We start from the raw sequence: 23,428 nt of genomic DNA, 5'->3' as shown, positions 1-23,428 counted from the left end.
TGTGCTGAACAAGGAGCATGCATAAGTGCCTGTGCCTCTGCATCATACCGGCTGCAGCTTCTGGATGGTTTTCTGTTGAGCATTTCAGTAGAAAGACAAGGTAATTTGAGTGTTTTTTTTGTTCCTGATTGGGCTTAAAAAGACTTTTCTGGCAGTCATGCTAGGTCTCTACTGCATCATTTTCTTTACTTCTTTATTTATTTAATCACTTTTGTATAGCTGCCTATTTCACATAGTGACTCTGGGTGGTGTATATAATAATAATCAAGACCACTAAAAAACCACTAAAACAACTAATTTAAATTACGTGTTATAAAAAAAGACTGCTTTTAATGTCTTCATCAGAACACGCCCCTTCCTGAATTGTTCTCTTGACAAAAATGGCAAAAGCAGGAAGGAATTCTACTCCTCCTTTACTCACACAACTCAAAGAAACCACAGAATGCTTCGTACTGGTGACCAAGGCCCATAGAAAACATTTCTCCCCATCATATGGTTTTGTTTGCAAAGCAATTTGGCCAAAAAGAGAAATGAAATATAAATAATTGCAAAGGCAGCTCACATAAAGTAGTTGCTGAAAATTAAATCAAGACACTGAAATCCTCATCCTGTAATTAAACTTTTATTTATTTAACTTAGAGTACAGCTGATCTTAAGAGTCCCTTGGCAGTTTACAATAAAAACAAATGTAAAATAAGACATTAAAATATTTAATAAAGCCAATAAAACAAGTATAGTAGTAAAATTAATAATGAAAGTGGATAAACTGTTCATAAATGTATGTTTTAAGGGCCCTTTTAGCTTCTATGAATGGATGAAGCTATGAATGAAAATATGTTAGATCAGTCAGCTTTATAAGGAGTGTATTCTTAAGAACTGGGGAGGCAACAGAGAAAGTGTGACCCCAATCACTGCCAGACAAGCTCATGGCATTCATAGACAAATTTCTCAGGTGATCTCAGTAAGCTTGGAGGTTCATGTAGAAAGAAACTTCTCAAACAGCCTGGACCTAAACATACTTAGGGATTTGAAGGAAAACAATTATTAGCTCAGCGCTTTAAGCACAAGTGTAATACAGTCTACACATTTACATACCAACAGAGGTTTCTGCACTAGACACGAAGGTAGAGCACATTACCAGTCAACCCTCTGTGTTAGTACACATGTAAGTTTTAAGGTAATTTTCTATCAGAAAAGGATGCAGTTAGTGTATCAACAGAAGCTGATAAAAAGTACTCCTGGCCATTGTTTCAGTCTGAGAAACCAGAGACTGACCCAACTCTGTACCTACTATTTCTGGGAGAGTGTAATCCCATTCATGACAGATAGAACTATCAACTCTCCAGAATGATGGGCCCTAACAATAAATACTTCCATCCTTTCTGAATTCAACTTCAGTTTATTACTCCATATCCAACCCATTACTGACTGCAGGCAGGGGTTCAGTAGAGCCATGTTACTTCCTCTCTGTTGAGTATTTCCAACAGAAATTATTGGACAATAATATGGGGCTGCTTCAATGGGACATACCATAATTTCAACCCTAATTCAATTATGCTGAGCTATTTTGTTTTTCATTTTTCATGAAGCCTGCCTCCAAATGAAGCATTGCATTAACATTGAATATGGAGTAACTTTCTCAGGAATATGGACTGTTTGATTTCCAATTTACTGGGTTTGATATTGGTCCTATTTGTGGCTCATACAATAATTCTGTACCCAACTTATCTAAGTATAGTTTAACATGGCCAGAATAAATTGAGCATCTCTATGTCAGTGAAAGGATAGGAGTTGATCACTGGGCATTCTGAGTTAAGTGAACTGTCCTGCTACCCATACCTTGAAAGACTATTCCTAGAGTTTTAACATACGAGACATGTTCACATTTGTGACCATCTAGGGACCAATTAAGAGATTTTGAGCACTTTGCAAACACCATCACTTTAGGCTTGATATACTTTAATTATAACGACAGCTGTTTACAATAGAATAAAACAAAATACAAAATACACCTTAGCCCAGCAGGAATTTGAGAAAATAAAAGTAACATAATCTGCATAAAACAAAGTTCATAATTGCCTACAGTATTTGTCAAACTGCAGTGAATGGTAAATCATCCAGATATGGAGCAGCTAATGGTTAGCCACACAGAGTCATGTGTCAAGTGGGCAGCTATATAAATTTAAATAATAAAAAACTCAAACACATTAATGTAAAAGTAAATAGTTGTGGGACCAAGATGTACCCTTGTCTCACCCCTCTTCTAATTGGAATCTCTTTGGTTTAATATCCTGATATATTGCAATCTGCCTTTAGGAAGGAACCTCCATGTAATTTCTACACTAGTATGAAAAACCAGTGATTTTGGATATCAGAACACATGTACTTCTGATATCTACAAAGGCAATAACCTTTTATGGCTTGATAATATATTTTTATGCAAAATGTTACAGTATTGATGCCCGATTTACAGTGGAACGGCTGATCCTAAAGCCAGCCTACTCATTGTCAAAATATTTTCATGTTCAAATGAAATTTATACATTCTTGTATAAATCAATGAAATCAAGGTGAAGTGGTTACGGTGCTAACTGGAAGCAGGGAGAACAATTTTAAATCCCCATCTGTCTGTGGAAACCATTTGATGGTTCCTTAATCAAATTTACCTCTCACTGTACTGCATACATGTATAAACTTGTGCAGTAAGACTGCAGTCTTATATATACATAGAAATAAGTTGCACTGAACAAGTAGACATGCATAAGAAGCAACATTAATTAACATTAAGAAGCTTAACAAACCATACATATCTGTACTGCAAAAATCCAGATGTTGCTACATAGGAGCAAACAGATACATAAGGCTCTGTGCTGCCATCTTATGGTCATCAGATTTTTGCAACCCATATATGCTATACCTAGTATCAACAAGGAAAGTGCAGGATGTTTTCAGAAATAATTGAGTTGGTACTAGGAAAACATTGAGAATCTGCCAGTGCCCTGTCCAGATTTGAGCACTGCAGACAATTTACTGTATGCACTCTCCTTCATTGTTTAATACAGTGTTTCATAAACTTTTTTTGCTCAGGACCCTTTCCCACTTTTAAAAATTATGGAGGACCCCAAAACAGCTTTTATTTGTATGGGTTATATTTATCAATATTTACCATATTAAAAATTAAAATTGACATATTTGCTGCTGTTTCTCACAACTGTTTGATGGGATTTTAATATTTATTATTTTTCAATATAGGCTGGCAAATAATTTTGATTTCGCAGACCCTGATAGGGTCTTGGGGTCCTAGGATCACACTGTCTAATAGATTACTGGAAGGCAAATTCTGAAAAATTCAGTAAATTTAAAAACAAAGTTTTAAACTGCTAGGAACAAAGAAAAAAAACCCATTATCTTTTCCCAGAAAATGTTGCTTTCAGATTAATTTATTTATTAACTTACTGACTTTATATGCCATTCCAATCATAAGCAACTTTGAGTGGCTCACCCTCCAAAATACAATATTTGGATTAAAAACATAATTAACATAATACAGCAACAATATAGCCTTGAGGAACAGTCAAAACAGCAATCAATGATACCTCCAAAATGGACCAGAATTTATATCAACCCCCAAAGCCCATCTGGTAAAGCCAGGTCTTACTGGCCTTCCAAATTCTTAGCAAGATTAAGGCTACTTTAATCTCTGGGATCATGCTATTCCAAAGAAGGAGAGGAACAACAGAGAAGGTCTGCCATTATGGAGCCTGATGGTTTCACTTTATAGGGGTCAGGATTTCATAATCTTAATTTTTCTTTTAATATAGTAACCAGAAATATAGCTTTGTTCCAATGCCATACATTTAACAGTAACTATGTCCCATTTTGTTCAACACCATCATCACAAAGGTTAACACATGCACGCACACATATTCTCTCCTAAGGGATAAATACATTGTGTTTCTATGGGATGTGTAAAATGCCAGAGGAAAAAAATATTCCTGAGTTTGTTAGATTACTATGTAATACAGAAACACAAAATCTTTTCCATCTAAAATGGTTCCAAGACCCCAATTAGCCTTATTCCACCTAAATCAGAAGATACTCATGTATATTTACCAGAATGTATTTTGTGTGTTATCTTTTGAGCTCCAGAAATTTTCAATTATAGCAACCAATACTGTGTAATATAAAAAGATGGCTGGAACATACTGCCAGCACTAATACATATCATAGTTGTAAGACTGCTTTTCATTTCAAATTGATATCCTACTTGCAATTTTACTGTGAATGTAAGATTCCTAAGAAAAAACAAGGCTGTACTCAAAATTTAGTGGAATTTAATAGATTTAGCAAAGTCACTTCAACTGCATGATAAAATTTTCACTAAAAGCTAAATCATTATAACCATTTGCATTCTGGCTCCACTAAAGCAAGTATGAAGTTAAAGGTTCAGAATTCTGATACACTGATATGCATAGATAGCTACTTCGTTAGTTATAATGAAGTAAGTTCACATATGATAAAGATTGTAAATTCAAGTAAACTTCCGAAGAAGTGAGACCTAACAAATTCAAGACTATTCAATTAAATATTTTTTAGGATCAGGCTGAAAGTCAATGGTCCTTTTTATTAGAATTCAACCCACTGATAATAGTAAACTATCAGAAAAATCAAGTATTTTAAGCCTTGATTTGAAGGCCAATTACAAACTGGAACTTACCCTTTTTCACCACCAATGCTAGTTTCAGTAGGCAAGAAAAACTGGTTTCAGGTATTAGATCTATATCAACATCTTTACTTAAATTTCCTAGTATGTTTTTGGAGGAAAATTGGGGTACCAATTTATGTCACAGAGTTCAATACAAAAGCACCTAATCATGTAAATAATAAAGAATTGCTTGTGAATAGTTGTTCAGGCCTGACCCATCTTCAGTCTAATCCTGGTTTTTCATTTTTCTGGCCTACAGCTGCTAGTCTTATCAAATCAGAAATTCAAGTATTTTAATTAGAAATTACTGCATTGGTTCATCATTAAATGAAAGGGATCAAAGAAAATTCTTCTTTCAAGGCCCTTAGCACAATGATGAATTATACACTGACTGAACCTGAATGCTATGGGGAAAAAATTATTTCCAGCTAAGGTACTCTTTTTTAAGCTCTTTGTTCTGTGCTGTAATTTACCTCAAGTTACAAAATTGTTTAGAATTCTTTAAAAAATTAGGTTTGTAGCAAAGCTGCACATAACATATGTGTAGAAGAATTTTGATTTAAAATTAAGGATGTCAATTTGTATTTTCTAATTTGGAAATTCATTTATTTTAAGATGGTTAGAGAAAAAAATGAACATATAATTGTGTTGCATTGCAAGCTCAAACCATTTTAAGCTATCAATACTATAGAACAATATTATAGAACAGAAGTCTATGTATTTCATCTAACACATTTCACCCTGTAATTAGTTTGTCACTTATCAAGCGCTCTTCAGAATAAACTTGGATTTTTATTGTGGCTGTTCAGAATGGCATGGCCTCAGTATAGTATTAAATGTGATTTTTATGAGCAGAACTTTTATTTTCATATCAGTCTGGCTTTGTAAACATACCTCACACTTTTTGGATACAAAAGCCATGTTCAGTATTCTCACCAGAGCAATTACTACAGATTTACTAAGCAGAATGTTAAGTGAAATGACACTGTTGGCATTTGTAATGTTAAGAAACCAACTACAGAAAAACATGTATTTATGATTTTTATCAATCAATAGGCTCAGATTGCATGTGACAGTGACAGAATTAACTTTAAAACACACAGATATACTGCCATTTTATGCTGAGTTTGAGCCTCCGTGAGATATTCTTGACAGAACATGTTTCAGTAAAAAGACAGAGGAAAGTTGTTACATAATTTATCTGGACGAACAAGTGGCAATGTAGCTTTTTAACATATAGCAAATATTTTCCAATCTAAATAAGAGGACTACATCAGGCTTCAAATGCAATGCTATAGAGCAGTAAAAAACAAAACAAAACCTGACCTTCCAGCTTTTACAATGTTCATATGTGGCATATGAAAAGAGGATCAAGTGATCTGTCAGTATATACCTCAGAACAACAATTAGATGGACTTTTGCTGGTTTTTAAGCACATTACGTATATTGTTTCTATCTAGTGGACACATTAGTTTCAACCCTGTAAGTTTTTCTATTGCTAGCTCATCTCCCTGAATCAGAGATTCTCCTTCCACCTCACAAAAATGTTGTACAAAAAAAGACAACCACAAGGTATGCTCAAAACCTTTGAAAACATTTTCCCTCAATACCACCACAATGCTACTGTATGGAGCAAATTCTTTAGACTTCAAAAATGGCTTCAGCACAGAGAGCTGTCTGAAGCCTTAGTACCAGCTTCTTCAGATCAGAAGATAGGTATTTTGATTCTACAGTCGTCAATGTCTGAGATAATACAATGGACCTTAGCATGCTTTACCCAACTGCCTAATGTTCAATAGACCTTATACAGGTTTAGAGCCAATAACAACTGTCCCTATGACTGACACTACCAGGTATGAATAGCACATTACCTGGATACTGTCAATAACAGTGTTTTGCTACTTACTACTGAATGGCTACCCTAAAGTATTATTGGTGAATGCAGTCCAGTAGCTCTGATAAATCTTCAAGCATCAAAAATCTTTATCTCCACTAAGCACAGAAGAATTTGATCTGACAGGAATTTTATTTGTTTCCACAAAAACAGACTCAAAGGCAGCCTCTTGCTCCTCCAAAGCACCAGCAGTTGTGCTTTCCTGAACCAAAGAGGTATTGCTGAATGTGGACTGATGCTCTGCAACCTTCTCCATCGCTAAGGTTCTTCTCCCTTTTCTTTTACCAAGTATTCGGACATAATTAGCTGGTATGAGTCCTGTTGTTTGACCATCACGGCTGGCCAAAAGCCAACCACGTATCTTGGGTTGTCGTTCTAGTAAGAAAAACAAAACACATGCAATTACCAGAAAACTCTCATGCAGCAACAGTGAACTATAAAAGTGTATTAGAGAACTTAAAATAGTTACATTAGATTTATGTAATACTCCTAAGCTTTTCAAAATGCAATGAAAACCTGTCTGAAGAATGACTTAGAATGTTTATCATTAGCAATAGTTTATTATTTTATATTAATTAATTTTTTAAAATTAATGTTTAAACAAAACAATAAATATATATATAGCCAAATGCAGTGTTCAAAAAGGGACTGGCAAATTTCATTGAAAAATATTAAATCAATTCTCAAGTTGACTGACACCTGGTGAAAGAAATGCATCTTTACGGTTTTTGTAAATACCAAGAAAGTAGTAGCCAACTGCAACTTCCAGATGAGTACATTCCATAGATAGGGAACAATGCAGAAATACTTTTTGTGCATGTCATAAAGACAGATCTAGGACAGTGAAGGCATCTTTAAAAGGGACTCACCTACAGATCTCAACAACCGAACAAGTTTGTAACAGGAATAGAGGTCTTTAGATAGTCAGGCCCTAACCGATTTTAGAGGTTAGCAAAGAAACTGGCAATCTGTGCAGAACTTTCAGTGCACTGTAACTTACAAGAATCCCTGTAACTTATACCAGTTAGCAGCCTAGCTGTCCTATTTTACACAGACTGACACTTTTAAACACATTTCAAGGGTAGCATGTTATTAAAGTCAGAATGATATATAATCAAGGTGTGAGTAACAGTCAACCAGTTGAGGAGAGACTGTAGCTGATATATCAGGTGTACCAGGCATAACTGCATGGAATGACACCTTGCCACAGTTGCCATATACAAATCCAAGAACAGCTGAGGATCAAGATGTACTCCCACACTGTAAATTTGTTTTTTGGGGGGCAATGCAAAGGCTGAATCTTAATCCCAGTTTTCTGTTCACCCATAGTACCTCCATCTTCCAGGTTTCTCTCAGCCAGTTATGACTGAATTTACACAACACTGAATGGCTTACTTCAGAGCTGAATGCTAAAGAGCAATATTGCTGGGTGTCACTAACCCCACTGCAAAACTATTGAGGTCAGAACTTGAGAAAAACAGCATATTATGCTTGAACTCATGAACAGAGAGTAAGAAAAAGAAGAAGAGGTACCAAAACAGTAGAGAACAGAAGCAGTACAACTACGATCCTTAAGAGAAATATAGCCAGATTCAAAACAGATATATTGTTATTGGCCAATTTAATCAGGCATCACCAGTTTGCATCCCATTTCCCAATCACTTTTTTTGTGTGTCATGTCCTTTAGAGTCTAACCTTAAAAGCAGAGGCTGTCTTGTTTTTTAAACACAATTTAGGAAACATTTTTAAACTCAACCACTGCAAAATATGATTTTAGGTTCGAATATACATATGGCAGGATCATTTCCTAAATACAACCTTGTTTCTGGTTACTTGGTCCCTTCTCGGTAAGGAAGGCTTGGGGTATCCCTTGCAGGGTTGTTGTGAGGATTATATAAATCAAATCAAATTGATAACATTACACTATGCATTTGATGGATAAAGTTGCTTGGATCTATTTGGAGTTGAACTACAGCTGTGCTGGTCCTGTGGAGATAACTGGAGTCCAGTCCTGACAAGTTATCTGGGCAGAGTTTGATCTGGTTATACCTGAGGAGGTCGATAGGGTCCTTGGGAGGTTGGGTACTGCCACCTGTATGTAAGATCCATGCCTCTCCTGCTGGGCCCTGGCCTCCCAGGAGGTAACATGCAGCTGGGTTCAAAGCAGAGGTAAATGCCTCTTTGTGGGAGGTGGTTGGTTCTACCTGCCTTGAAGTAGGTAGTGGTTCACCTCCACCTCAAGAGGCCATTGTTGGACCCAGCTGTACTGGACATTTTTTTTCCCAGTCTGCACATGAAGGTGGCTCCAAAGGGCTCTACAGGAAGCGGATTATATGTACCCACTATATGTACCCACTGCAGTTGGATCTCAGGCTGGGGTACAGCACTGAGAGGGCACTGATCGCGTTTATCAGTGATTTCTGCATCCATGAGGTCAAAACAAGCTTTCTCCTAATTTCTCAATAACAGTTAAATTGACCCAGAAAATAAATATATTTTCTGTTTTGATTTCTACACATTGCTTAGAAATTTGACAATGCAGGAATATTTTAAAACAAACTTAACTTACCTCTTGGTGCCAATTTTAACATTTCACCTGCACGGAAAGAAATTTCTTCTTCTGAAGTAGCATTGAAGTCATATTCTGCTCTCCCAACAACATGATCATCCTCTCCACTGGCCCAATCACTGGAAACTGTTTCACAGAACAAAGATTAAGCAACTCAATAATCTTGCTGGTGAGAATGCAATCCTTGAATTTACTACTTGAGAGGCATAGTGTAAGAGCAGTCTTTACAACTAAATACAGGAAACCCACTTGAAACCTTTATAATCCACTCTGTAAATATTTAAAAGCTAGAAATGTAAAATTTGCACAATGCATAACTAATATTTATGGTATATAAATTAAAAGAAAAAAAACACAGTTGCTTGGAAACATTTTTCTTTTTCCAAAGTTGTCCAAGCAAGTAACTTAGAAACCTGGCTCCAAACTGCTCTGTAGAAGTCTGGATGTAGATTAAATAAATATGTTATTTAACAGATTAAATTAACTTTTGATATGTATGGTGTTACACCTATGAAACTTTAGCTTGTATTTTATTTTTTGCAAATTCCACACAAATCCATTAAAACAGTTCAGATCTCCAGTATTCCTGTCATTTAAGCCTCTGGCCTAAAATTTTTTTTAAAGATTTTTTAGATCTTCTCCCTACTTCTTGGAAGGAGCTACACTTATAACAGTCAATTTGACTTTTGAAAAGCTTTTGAGAAGTCAAGAAAACCACTTGAGATTCAGGTTATTCATAGTTACACACTATATTATGCCAGGTCCTAATAAGGATCTTTTAAGTGTCTTAAAATTAATTTATGTTATCCTTTCCCTGCCATTATCTGTCATTTTACCAAACAATTTTAATCTTTTTTCCCAGTTATCTTATGCTTTTATAATTTCTATAAAATGCTTTGACATTCCTAAACGATGAAGTTGTAAATAATTCATTTAATAAATAAATAATAAACTATCTATACCAGCAATTATCAAGGTAATTCATAACAACTAAATCTCTTTTACCTACCTTCTTTCTTCCACATGACATCAAGATTCCATTAGGTATTCATAAATGCATGCATTGCTTCCCACAAATACATATTCAGATAAATGTACTTGCCATTAAAGGCTGCCTTAATATTATTTCACAATTTTCTATTTTAAAAAAGATACTAGGCAATTTGCAAACCCTGCTCATCCTTAGTACCCCGCAGCTTAGTAGCAGAGGACAGAAGACAATGCTTCTATTCCAAATCAGACAGATCTCCTTTACCTGTTTCATCATCACTGTAGGTGGATAGTAGCTTCCATATAAGATAGGGACCTCCTAGAACAACAGCAAAGAATAGGAAAATGGGCCAGGATTTTGCAGAATTAGCTGCCTTTTCTTCGGTACCAATGCAGGCCACAGTTCCTTTGCTTTCTGCCCATAAATCATCATTCTCCGAGCTCTTTCTCATACCCAGTAATCTCTGTAGCCATCTGTAGAAATACCTTATAGTTCTGACTAGTGCAAAGGCTGAAAACACCTTGGTAAAATGTATTTTGAGCCTGGAAAAGTGATTGGCAACATCCAATACAGCTCGGAAACTGTTGTAGACAGCTGAAAAGGTAGCATCCATCATCATGCTGACAGAGGCAAAGGCATGGACTATGCTTTCAATGGACTGAAATGCACCCCGGCTGCTTTCCTCAGCTTGCTGAACAAATCGGCTGCTAGGAATATCATCCATCCGAAAACGATTGTAGCCCAAGCCACCATATCCGTAATTATATGGGCTGTAACTTCCATAAAAAGAATTTCCATATGTGCCATAGCCTGAAGAAAAAGGGCTGCTATATGCAGGCCTGAAGGTATTCAGAGCAGTGCTCCCAGTCTGTTGTGAAGGCCTTGGCAGAATAGGAGGTGGAATTCGAGTGAGTGTGGGCTGTCCAGGTCTAGGCAGTTGACTGACTCCTACATCAGCAGATCTAAAATTGAGAAGTCCACTATTAATATACAGGATAATTCTTAAAACTAAACATAATTCATATCCGCCTCTGTGTATGTTTACAAACTGATACTAACTATCCCTACTCTACCATTTTTTAATTGCTCCTATTAAGTCAGTGCTGGACCTAAAATTCCTTTTACACAGATTTTCAGAAGTACTCAATATAGACACTGCTGATTTCAAGTTCAAATATTAAACAGTTCTGCAGGTATAGAACATGGAAATAAAAAAGGTAAATAAAAGGGAGGCAGAAGGAGAGGCTATGAAATATAAGGACTCATCATCATGTCCTGCTTGCCCTAGTGCAAGCAGAGACTACTTAGCAATTCTAGACAACATGTAGTGATGAGAAACTTGGAGCAATTACAAGTATTATCCTATGGCAAGAGAAGGTTAGTAGAGTACCAAAAACAAAAAACAACATATACAGGACGTGGAAGTGAGGCCAGGCCACAAAGGAAGAGTAGAGACAGGTATCCCAGAACTGTCAGTGAAAGCTTGGAATAAACTAAAGTTTAACAAAGGATGCTAACAATATCACAAATAGCTTCTCTGGATATATTGAATGTAAAAGGAAAAAAGAATCAATGTACCAGCCTTCAGTGAAGAAAGAAAAATGCTAACAGCTAACAAAGAAAAGGCAAAGCTACTTAACTCCTATTTTGAAATTCACCCTTTTCCAACATAAATTATGTCTTCCACCAGGAAACTGTGAAGGACCAGAACTGAAGCTTGACATTGACATAAACATGGTAATGAATGAGTGTAAAACTCAAAGGCAAGATTAAATACATTCTAGAGTATTGAAAAAAGTAGCAGAGGGTCTGACAGTATACTTATGAATGAGCTTTGATAAAACCTGGAGTAGTGGTAAAGCACGGGATGACTAGAAAGCAAACATCCCTATCTTTAAAAAGGAGAAAAAGGAAGATCCAGCAAATTATAAATCAGTCTGACACTTGGTAAGATTCTAAAGCAAATCATAAAGAGACTGATCTTGAAAACAATGCAGTGATTACCAAGTCAGCATGGGTTTGTCAAGAACAAATTTCACCTCATTCTTTTGATGAGGTAACTTTCTTAATAGATTGTGAAAATGCTGTATAAATAATATACCTTTACTTTGGAAAAAAAAATTACAAAGTAACCCAGCTCATGTTGATTAGTAAGCTAGTTAAGTGTGGGCTGAATGGCATGACAGTGGATACATTTTTGGCTCAAAAATCATACTCAGAATGCTCATTAAGAGTTTCTCATCAAATTGGAGAGAGGTGTCAAGCTGGGTACCATAAGGCTCAGCCCTAGATTTTCTCATCTTCAAAATTTTCATTCATGATTGGTTGGAGAAGTTGAGGATCTGCAGATGATATAAAATTGGGTGGGAAAGCCAATATGTTAGAAGACAGAAATACAAGCCAAAAAGATCTTGTTAAGGTTGGAGAAATGGGCTGAAAATAACAGAATGAAATTTGACAGGGACCAGTGCAAGTTGTTCACTTAACTAACAGAATTTAAATGCAGAGATAGATGACGGGATACCTGTTTTGGTAACTGAACTTGCAAAAGAGTTTTTGAAATGTAGCTGATTGCAAACTGAATATGAGCCATAAGTATGGGGTGGGTACAAAGAAGTTAAATGTAATTTTAGACTGCATCAGCAAAAAGGCTGTGCAGAGATCTGGATTCAAAGGGTAACGTGATTCACAGTGATGTAAATATCCATGTAGGACCTATCAGGAACACCTTAAACCAAATGCATCTTTTGCTAGGATTGTGCGCAAGCCGCAGAAGGCAGCTGTATAAGCTCAGAGAAAGATATAGTTGTTGCAATAGGTTAACCCATGCATGCTCTGAATCACATCTTGCTCTTTGAATCCTGATCTCTGCCAGTTTGGTCCAGCTAAGGCACCAGGCTAGAAACCAGGAGACTCTGAGTTCTAGCCCCACCTTAGGCATGAAAGCCAGCTGGGTGACTTTGGGCCAGTCACTCTCTCTCAGCCCAACTCACCTCACAGGGTTGTTGTTGTGGGGAAAATAGGAGGAGGAAGGAATATAAGGTGTGTTTGCTGCCTTGAGTTGTTTATAAAAATAATAAAGATGGGATAAAAAAAATCTAAAAAAAAAGTCCTAATCAACAGAAGTATAATTGCCAAATCACCAGAAGCAATGTGTAGTTCTAAGTACCATAGATTATGAAGAATAAGCAGAAATTAGAACAGGTTCAGAGAAGGTCAGCAAAGATGACTGAAGTATTATGGAGAGAGACTAAAGGAGCTGTTCAGCCTTAAGAAAGAATCACTGGGAGGTAAGAACGTGATACACTTCAAGTACCTAAAAGGATGTCACACAGAATGTGAATGTCTGCTCTTTCATATTCCAAAGTACAGGACATAGAATAATAGATTTAAGAAGAGGAAGGAGATAATATAGAGGTATCATGGCTGATGAACCCGATAGACTTCTCCATGAATTTGTTCAATCCCTTTTTGAACTGATACAATGAGTAGCCATTATAGTACTATATTTTGCAGGCAAATTTCCAGAGTTTAATTTTGCTGTCTGAAGTTCTTCCTTCTACCTGTCCTGAATCTCCCATTGTTCTGTTCCACTGATTCTAGTATTATGACAAAAACTTTTCCCTGACCATTTCCACAACAGAATTGTGTACTCTACCATTTCTCCATCCTACTTGCCTTGTTTCTTAGCTAAAATGTCCTGGACATTGTAACTATTTCTTATATGAGAGCACCAGCTCCTTGACTATTTGGCTGTACTTCCTCTTTGTACTCATGTGGATATTTTTCTCCGCCAACTGAAAGCCTATAAAGCTTACTTTATCTGGCATCCTTCATTCTGCCACTGCCAACTACAAACTATTGTCTAGAGCCATAGCTGGGAATGGAAGAGAAAATCCACTGCTGCTTAACAATATTAACCAATACTGTAATATGTTTTTCCAAATACTTTTTCTAAGTTACAAATATTTTTAGTGGCTTTTTCCCTTCTGCCACCTGTATGAACTCTTTCACAGGAAGTGTGCTGACTGCTATTGAATACTCTTGCAAGTCCTGGATTTTGGGCACAGCAAGCCTGGCTGTGTTGTCTCATCTTCGGTATAATGGGCACTAGGGCCTGGTTGAGTCTCTTGAAGCAGCTTCTATTGTTATCTCTTTCATACTTTGCTTCCTCATGGTATTTGCAAAGAAACCCTTGCCTTTAATTAATTATTAAGGATATCATCACTAGCCATTAATTCAATGGAGATCCCTTTTCTGTTTCTTTTGGCAGAGAAAAGATGCAAGGCAACCTTTGGGTGCATTGAGGTACTCAATCATGACTACTGCTAGGAGGAAATGTGGGACATGCTACAGTGGGGCAAAAAAGTATTTAGTCAGCCACCAATTGTGCAAGTTCTCCCACTTAAAAAGATGAGAGAGGCCTGTAATTTTCATCATAGGTATACCTCAACTATGAGAGACAAAATGGGGGGGAAAATCCAGAAAATCACATTGTCTGATTTTTAAAGAATTTATTTGCAAATCATGGTGGAAAATAAGTATTTGGTCAATATCAAAAGTTCATCTCAATATTTTGTTATATATCCTTTGTTGGCAATGACAGAGGTTAAATGTTTTCTGTAAGTCTTCACAAGGTTTTCACACACTGTTGCTGGTATTTTGGCCCATTCCTCCATGCAGATCTCCTCTAGAGCAGTGATGTTTTGGGGCTGTCGCTGGGCAACACGGACTTTCAACTCCCTCCAAAGGTTTTCCATGGGGTTGAGATCTGGAGACTGGCTAGGCCACTCCAGGACCTTGAAATGCTTCTTACGAAGCCACTCCTTCGTTGCCCGGGCGGGGTGTTTGGGATCATTGTCATGCTGAAAGACCCAGCCACGTTTCATCTTCAATGCCCTTGCTGATGGAAGGAGGTGTTCACTCAAAATCTCACGATACATGGCCCCATTCATTCATTCTTTCCTTTACACGGATCAGTCGTCCTGGTCCCTTTGCAGAAAAACAGCCCCAAAGCATGATGTTTCCACCCCCATGCTTCACAGTAGGTATGGTGTTCTTTGGATGCAACTCAGCATTCTCTCTCCTCCAAACACGACGAGTTGAGTTTAGACCAAAACATTCTACTTTGGTTTCATCTGACCATATGACATTCTCCCAATCCTCTTCTGGATCATCCCAATGCTCTCTAGCAAACTTCAGACGGGCCCGGACATGTACTGGCTTAAGCAGGGGGACACGTCTGGCACTGCAGGATTTGAGTCCCTGGCGGCGTAGTGTGTTACTGATGGTAGCCTTTGTTACTTTGGTCCCAGCTCTCTGCAGGTCATTCACTAGGTCCCCCCGTGTGGTTCTGGGATTTTTGCTCACCGTTCTTGTGATCATTTTGACCCCACGGGGTGAGATCTTACGTGGAGCCCCAGATCGAGGGAGATTATCAGTGGTCTTGTATGTCTTCCATTTTCTAATTATTGCTCCCACAGTTGATTTCTTCACACCAAGCTGCTTGCCTATTGCAGATTCAGTCTTCCCAGCCTGGTGCAGGTCTACAATTTTGTTTCTGGTGTCCTTCAACAGCTCTTTGGTCTTGGCCATAGTGGAATTTGGAGTGTGACTGTTTGAGGTTGTGGACAGGTGACTTTTATACTGATAACAAGGTCAAACAGGTGCCATTACTACAGGTAACGAGTGGAGGACAGAGGAGCCTCTTAAAGAAGTAGTTACAGGTCTGTGAGAGCCAGACATCTTGCTTGTTTGTAGGTGACCAAATACTTATTTTCCACCATGATTTGCAAATAAATTCTTTAAAAATCAGACAATGTGATTTTCTGGATTTTTTTTCTTATTTTGTCTCTCATAGTTGAGGTATACCTATGATGAAAATTACAGGCCTCTCTCATCTTTTTAAGTGGGAGAACTTGCACAATTGGTGGCTGACTAAATACTTTTTTGCCCCACTGTATGTCTGTTTCCTCCTTCATGTATACTCTTCACTACGAGGTAGAAAGAAAAAAGCATGCACAGGCTGTCTTTTTGTTTCACTGAGATTAATTCACTGAAAGTGATGCTTGCAGGAATTTGTTTTCTTTAAGTTCACCTTGAGTGGCACTCTCCTTCCTGCCCGTGTTGTATGGAACAGAAGAAGAGAAGAATGCCCTTTAATCACATGTTGTTCCTGCTGCTGCTCCTCCCCACCTAGCTTTCACTCTCACATGAGGCACAAGAAACAAAACAAACAAACAAATTAAAGGTGGGAAAGAGTAAACATGAATTTACTTTAAAAGTACAAAGAGTGGATTAAATATAAGGGAGTCATAATCTATTAACTAATTTATATTTTTTGTTCTGGTTTCATTTACTTTATGAAATATAGCCACCAACACAGAACTGAAATGCCAATGTGGCCTTGGCTCAGCAAAATTTTGCATTGCTACTTTAAAGAATCACAGATTGATTGTTAGTTTCATTTCAGAATTAGTCCCACTAATACTTTAGTCCCTGTAATACTTTCAAGTAAATAAGAACTGGTTTTTAAAATGATTTTATGTAACAAAGGAATTTCAAGTGACTAGAGTTGCAGATTGAGATCAAAGGTTAATTGCACAACTGCCTGTCTTCATTTCTGCCCATATATATTACAATGTGTATCTGAAACAAAAAAGAAAACCAGGCTGGCACTTCTAAACTCCCCCCAAAACCAAGGATATTGTTTAAAGCACAGCAAACAATAGAAGGGAACAACTGATTGGACAGCTGGACTCAAATATATGTTCAAGACTGAGGTCATCCAAGGAGTTACTGGGTTTCTTTTGCCAAAACATTATATCCAAATTTCAGTTCCTTAACTAAATGAGCACACATCTGTGAAGAGATCAATGAAAATAACATGTCTGCAAGTAACCTGTATGCCAATGTACCATTTAAATAGCTTCTAGTCTATAAGAGAAAATGTTTGCAAAGCTTGATTTGCTTGCTGGTCATGAAAGGAGATATATGGATAATTAAAAATTTGCAACAATTCATTACTTCACAGAACAGTCCTTGGACAAGGTGCTGTTTATTTTACAGAATGAATTAAAGGAAATTGTGTATTTATTTGATTTTTAGACTGCCACGATCATGTGACTCTTGGTGGTTTACAAGAAATAAAAACATCCATAGTACAATAAAAATAATTCATAATTGTCTTAAAACTGGAGCACAGAAAAAGCTTATAGACACCCAAATGTGATTTCTGCACAATATCTTTACAACAAAATTCTATATACGGATGTAAATGTTAAGACTGACAACATTCAGCTGCCTCCGAAGTTAAGTATGGATAGAAATGTGGCGTACGCAGGTATATTATGCAATCTTAATTATCTAGAGAACACAAGTAGGAAACAATGAGGAGTAAGTGCTCTACCCCACCTATTTTGAGAAAAGCAAACATGTCATAATAGGTATAAACTAGCACAATATGCAAGCTACAAGTTGTTGCACTTTCAGGAGGGACAATCCCACTAGAAAAAACCTTTTAAATTAAATTTCCTAGAGCAAAATGTAAAATAACAGAAGTCAGAGAACTTAAGCACATAGAACTTTAACCCACAAACTCAGCATTCTTCCAGATATACAGTCACAGACTTTTCCAGAACAAGCACACAAAGCTGACAAAGTCCAAGGTGGGAAAATAGAAAGTAAACATAAATATTTATATTGATGCCACCATCCAACTCCGTTTTGTCCTTTCTTCCCCAAAGCAAAAAACTCTACTTGAGAAATAAACCTGATTGAGGGAGGCTAGAAGAAAAAAAGAGGAACACTTGAATTTATGGGGAAAAAACTGTCTTTGCCTTGAGGGAGTTCAAACCAAAGCAACAAACCGTTTATGTTTCCAGTCATAAGAGAAAGAGATGGAGGATAATTTGTGTGAAATACAGTAATGAAATGGGGGAGATTAGCGAACCCCCTTTCCTTCTTCAGCCTGCCAGGCTTTTGCTTATTCTCACGCTACAGGATGGAGTAACAGTTGTTCCTCTGTTGCACCCTCACCTACTCAATAACCGAGTGAATCTGGAAGGGCGCCGGAGTGGCGGAGGTGGAGACTTAGAGATTTCATAAGGTGGGCATCCGAAATTTATTTCTCCAGTGATCACCCCAACCAGTAGCTTTGAACGAAAGCACCTAAGCATGCGCAGAGTACCCTCCCTTCCCCACTAAAGACCCCCCACCCCCTTGCATGGTTCAGTTTAAATAGTAATAATTAAGCTTTGAGGTGGAATGGCCATTTCTTCTCCTGTGCTCCTCCCTCGCCCGCCTTGCACCCGCACCCGAACCCACCACCACACTTACAGTCGCCGGTTCTCCCACGGCTTGGGGGGAGACGGTTGATTGGCCGCCATCACCGCGCAGCGGACCCTCGTTCGAGCCTTGCTACTGCTTCTTGGGAGAGAGCCGAACTATCGAACTTACGCCAGCACCGCGCCGGCTCCATCAGGCCGCGCGACGAACGCGTCGATCGACTATCTCTGGATGCGATGCGTGATTCCTACTTATTCAAGTCAAAGAGAAGCGTGAAAATGAAGCCAAGCAGCACTTCCGCAAATATCTCTCTATGTTAATTAATTGCACTATTACCCTAAGTTTTCTAGTTTATTTGAAAACCATATTAAGACAATATTTTCATTACGTTGATTCAAAGTGACCATGCAATTATTAATTAGGTCTATTTTTTCACCCTATTTATATGGCCGTCCACTCGACATATATCTTTCTTATGGCCACTTTTAATTTTAAATTTTATTTAACCCATCACTCGGTCCCTTAATACATTTTAGTTCTGAAACAGCACTGAAGATGGTCTGCAACATTCAAATAAGCAGCTAGCATTAACACTCGCTTCTCCGTTTGAATTATTTTTCTTCCTGCACTGTTAAAAACACTCACTTAACCAAACCTTTCTTTGCTTGGAAAAGTTTTTTTTTACGTCGTGTATAATTACTCTGTCATTAAATCTTTAATAAAATTTCAGAGTTATATTCTAAGGAAAAAAATGAGAATGATCTCTTTCAACAACTAACTCAAGAAATTTTCTTTCTTTCGTTCGTTCTTTCCTCTAGCCACCTTTTTCTTTAATACCTGTATGCTATCACCATCCTTGATCAAAACGTTAGAGATTCAAAGAAATAATCCTGCAACTTTACACGTACACTTACTACTGCACAATCGTGCACCGGAACATTTATTTCCGAGAAAGGGTTTCCTTCCCATCCCGGAAGCGAGGGGCAGCCATTGGTAGGGAGCTGGGGCGTGGCAGGTAAATAGTTCCCCCTTTCCTCCTATCGACATAAGGGAAAAGATAGGCGTTGAGCGAGGTGTTCGGTTTTTTAGCAGAGTGGAGAGGTTAGGTAAGTTACTCTGATTCTTTGATTTCTTGTAGCAAGATAAAGGATAGAGCCAATAATACTTTGCCGATGCTTATTCAGAGGTAAGTCACAATTTCTCTGGGATCTGCGTGCTCGCTAATATATGCTACCAGCGCAGACTTTATACGTCCCAGTATCCCAGTTGAATTGCCATTAAAGTAGATTCCCCAATGGAGAGCGCTCTGGATTTATGCGACTGCTCTCCCGACCATTCTAGGGGGTGATGCGAGTTAGAATCCAGTCCATTTGGAAGATGCAGAGTTGCGAAAGTCTGCATCAGAGGGAGGAGACAGTAGGTGTTCACACATGCAGATCCAGCTGTTAGCTAATCAATTCTGTATTTTTAAGCCAGCCATGGAATTTGTGCTAAAAGTGAAACTCCGATTATGGGTTACTCAGTGCAGTCCTAAACACTTTTTCTCAAGAGAAAGTCTCTATTAAGTTAAATTTACTTAATAAGAGTGTTAGGACTTAGCTTAAGAACTATGCTATGCTTTATGTTAAAAGAAAGTGAGGTTAAAAGAAAAATACGTTTAACTGGACCATATTATCTTTGGAAAAATGTTTTATTTTGTTCTGTGTTTTGAAGTTTGAAGATTTTTAAAAATATGAATGTATACGTAGGCCTTTCCTTTCTTGAGACTTCATAGTCTAGTCTGTTGAATCTCTAGTAGTTAAGAAGGGGATTGAAAATACTATAGATGGATTTAAAGTAGTGTGTATAAGTATACACATATAGATTCCAAATCTCAGTCTATTTGTCAGAGTAAAAAAGCAGGATTTAAATGAATATTTTTTTCTCTCCCTTCTTGAGTGTTGCTCAGTGTTTGATTTACAACTGTTTTGCAAGAACATTTGTTAGGTACTCCCCACCCTTGGTCCTGCTATGCTACCTCATCATGGTGATGGTGTTCCTGGAAAGGATGGGCAAAGAATGCAGGGAGTGTATGCCAAGAGTATATAATCTTACCAGAGTCACCCAATATGTGAAGATCATCCCAGCTCCCCAGCAAAAACAAGCAGGCACCTATATCAGGCAACAATGATATAAGAAGGTGCTGGAGGTGGATGATCACTTTAATGACAACAGCAGAGGTTGTCATTAAACAAGGCAATGGTACATCATGCCTTTATTTTCCTAAGCAAACCATATAGATAGACAATATAAAGTGGCTGCCAATATAGTGCCAGATGATGGGTCCTTCAGGTTGGATGACATTCAATATGCTACTGAGGAATCGCTGAGGGTCTTTTGGAGTAGTAATTGTGTTTATGACGTGGCTAGATTAAAGTCTTCAGGATCTCTGATATTGCCATACAGGAAAAGAATATCCGAAGCTGCAAAGAGAAGTACAATAGGAACATAGAATGTAAAAAGCACGAACACGGGAAAGCTCAACACAGTGAAAGATGAAATGAATTGACTACACATTGACATCTTAGGCATCAAAAAATTGAAATGGACCGGAATTGGATGTTTTCAGTCAGAAGATCACACTGTTTATTACTCAGGATACAAAAAATAAAGAAGGCATAGCATTGCTTTCATAATCAGGAAGGATATGGCAAAAAAAGGTACTTGGGTACAATGCAGTGAATGACTGAATAATATCAATTAGATTTTGCAGACAGCCCTTTTATATGATAGATATCCAAGTTTATGCTCCAACCATGATGCAGAAGAAGAGGAGGTAGACAAGCTCAATCTAAAATCAGCAGAGCATGCAAGCAAGATGTGTTACTTGTGGTTGGAGACTGGAATGCTAAAGTTGGAAATAGGGGGAAAACCTATTTTGACTCTATGGCCTGAGAAACCAAAATTAAGCAGGAGAACAAAGTATCAGTTTCTGCCAATCCAGTGATTTCTTCATTGCTAACACAGTCTTGAAACAACAAAAATTATGCCTATATACATGGACGTTACCAGGTGGAGTAAATACTACTACTACTAATTTAGTAAACGTGATTGCCATCCAACTCTCAACAACTCTGGGCAGCTCACAACAATCACAGAAAAAAAATACAATAAAATCAATAAAACATAAAATATAAACAATGGCAAGTGTGATGATGCTAGGGGTCTCTCTCTCCCTCACCAAAGACCTGAGTGTAAGACAGGAGTCTCTGGCAGGTTTAAAGCTCTGGGACATGAGGGATTGCCATCTTTGCCCAAACTGCAGTGAAGGACATGGTTAACTAAACCTGTTACTTTATACAGTGCAGGCAATTCAACCCCTTCGCTCGCACGCACTGAGCTCTCTTTCTCTTCTTCACTTGTTTGCACACACCAGTGCTCTCCTTTCCCCTTTGCTCGCTTGCATGCATGCACCACATCCTCCTTTACTTGCACACACCACTCCCTCCTTTCCCCTTCACTTGCACACATGCACTGCACCTTCCTTCCCTCCTTCTCTCAATTGCATACACACACCAGTGCTCTCCTTCTCTTGCTTTGGGAGAGATAGGTGGGAGTTGGAGTCAATCCCTTATCTTACTGAGGCTCAAGACTAGGAGGGACCAAGCCCAGAATGGCTTGGATTGGTGTGGGCCCTCTGCTAACGACCGGTGAAACTCACTTAATGACAGGCATGGGGTGTGCCAGAATTGCTGTTGCTAAGCAATGCAGTCATGTGAAGCCTTGCTTTACAACCGCATTGCTTAGCAACGAAATTCCAGTTCCAATTGTGGTCGTAAGTCGAGGACTACCTGTAATGGCCAACTAGTTGGAAGAGATCAGTATCCATACTAGTCTGAAGAATGGAATTTGTACACTATCTATAATTTCACATGCTAGGGAAATAATGCTTAGGATCATCCAAAACAGAGCTGTACATGGAAAGAGATGCCAGATGTTCAAGTTGCCTTTAGAAAAAGCCAAGGAACAGGAGACACTGTTGCTGATGCATGCTGGATAATTGAGAAAGCCAAAGAATATTTTAAAAAAGTCACTATGTGCTTCATTGTTTATAGAAAGGCCTTCAATTGTGTCGATCATGTCAAGCTGCAGAAAGTGCTCAGACAAATGGGAATACCAGAATATCTCATTGTCCTCATATGAAATCTATACACAGGTTAGGAAACCACAGTGTTGATGTTTTTGCACTTTGGTGTTGGAGAAGACTTCTGAAAATATTGTGGATAGCAAGGAAAACAAACAAATGGATCATAGAACAAATAAACTTCAGAGTTCTCACTTGAGGCATGAATGATCAGGCTCAAATTACCTGTGGTTAAGGTGCTGGCCTAGAAACCAGGAGACTGTGAGTCCTAGGCTTCCCTTAGGCATGAAAGCCAGCTGGGTGATGTTGGGCCAGTCACTCTTTCTCACCCAATCCACCTCACAGTGTGGTTGTGGGGAAAATAGGAGTCAGGAGTATTAGGTATATTTGCCGCCTTGAGTTATATATAAAAAGGCAGGATAAAAATCTAATAATAGTAATAATAATTTGGACACTTTGTGCAAAGACCTACCTCTCTATAGAAGTCTATAATGTTGGGAAAGGTGGAAGGAAAGAGAAGAGGACAACTAGCAGCAGGTGGTTGGATTAAATTACAGTTATGATGGGTACACCATTAGAAGGCCTGAAGAGCTACTTTGGGGGTAGATTATCTTGGTGGTTGTTATGAGTCAACACCAACACATAATTATTAGTTACATATCTTCTCTGTTATTTTGTCATTTCTTAATTTGTGTTATCATGATTTTTTCTTAGGAACAAGGGAACCTTCCATTTATTATCAGTTCTTTGGTCAGCTGAGCTTAGTATTGTCTGTGCTGACAGTGGGGGGAAGGAGGAGTTGCATGTAGAACATACACACTGCTAGTGAACTATGGCCCTTCCTTGATCCTCAGTTCCTTC

At 38.0% G+C, this 23,428-nt stretch overlaps 2 protein-coding genes across 5 annotated transcripts in view; one reads left to right on the top strand and one right to left on the bottom strand.

Moving 5' to 3' along the window:
- Positions 1-612: 612 nt before the first annotated feature.
- On the bottom strand, positions 613-19,347 carry PEX13 (peroxisomal biogenesis factor 13). The gene is made up of 5 exons (XM_007423571.3): positions 19,282-19,347; positions 18,496-18,691; positions 10,423-11,120; positions 9,168-9,293; positions 613-6,973 (listed from the first exon to the last, which is right to left on the bottom strand). Exons 2-5 carry the CDS (start codon positions 18,543-18,545, stop codon positions 6,678-6,680), a joined length of 1,170 nt encoding a protein of 389 aa, XP_007423633.1. The 5' UTR covers positions 18,546-18,691; positions 19,282-19,347; the 3' UTR covers positions 613-6,677.
- A 91-nt stretch (positions 19,348-19,438) lies between these two features.
- Positions 19,439-23,428, top strand: part of PUS10 (pseudouridine synthase 10) — a 31,168-nt gene continuing 27,178 nt past the window's right edge. For 2 of the 4 annotated variants that reach the window (XM_088149665.1, XM_088149682.1), the window contains exon 1: positions 19,447-19,550. The gene's annotated coding sequence lies outside the window, so the exon portion shown is untranslated. Of the gene's footprint in view, positions 19,551-23,428 lie in introns of all 4 variants that reach the window. The other 2 variants (XM_088149673.1, XM_088149675.1) reach the window with 2 other exon arrangements.

Source organism: Python bivittatus, unplaced genomic scaffold, assembly GCF_059951505.1.
Source record: "Python bivittatus isolate LINGU-HERP-01145 unplaced genomic scaffold, Pbiv_v1 ctg000020_np1212, whole genome shotgun sequence".
Lineage (NCBI taxonomy): Eukaryota > Metazoa > Chordata > Lepidosauria > Squamata > Pythonidae > Python > Python bivittatus.
The sequence above is the reverse complement of the archived record's forward strand: the minus strand, read 5'-3'. Positions and strand labels throughout refer to the sequence as shown.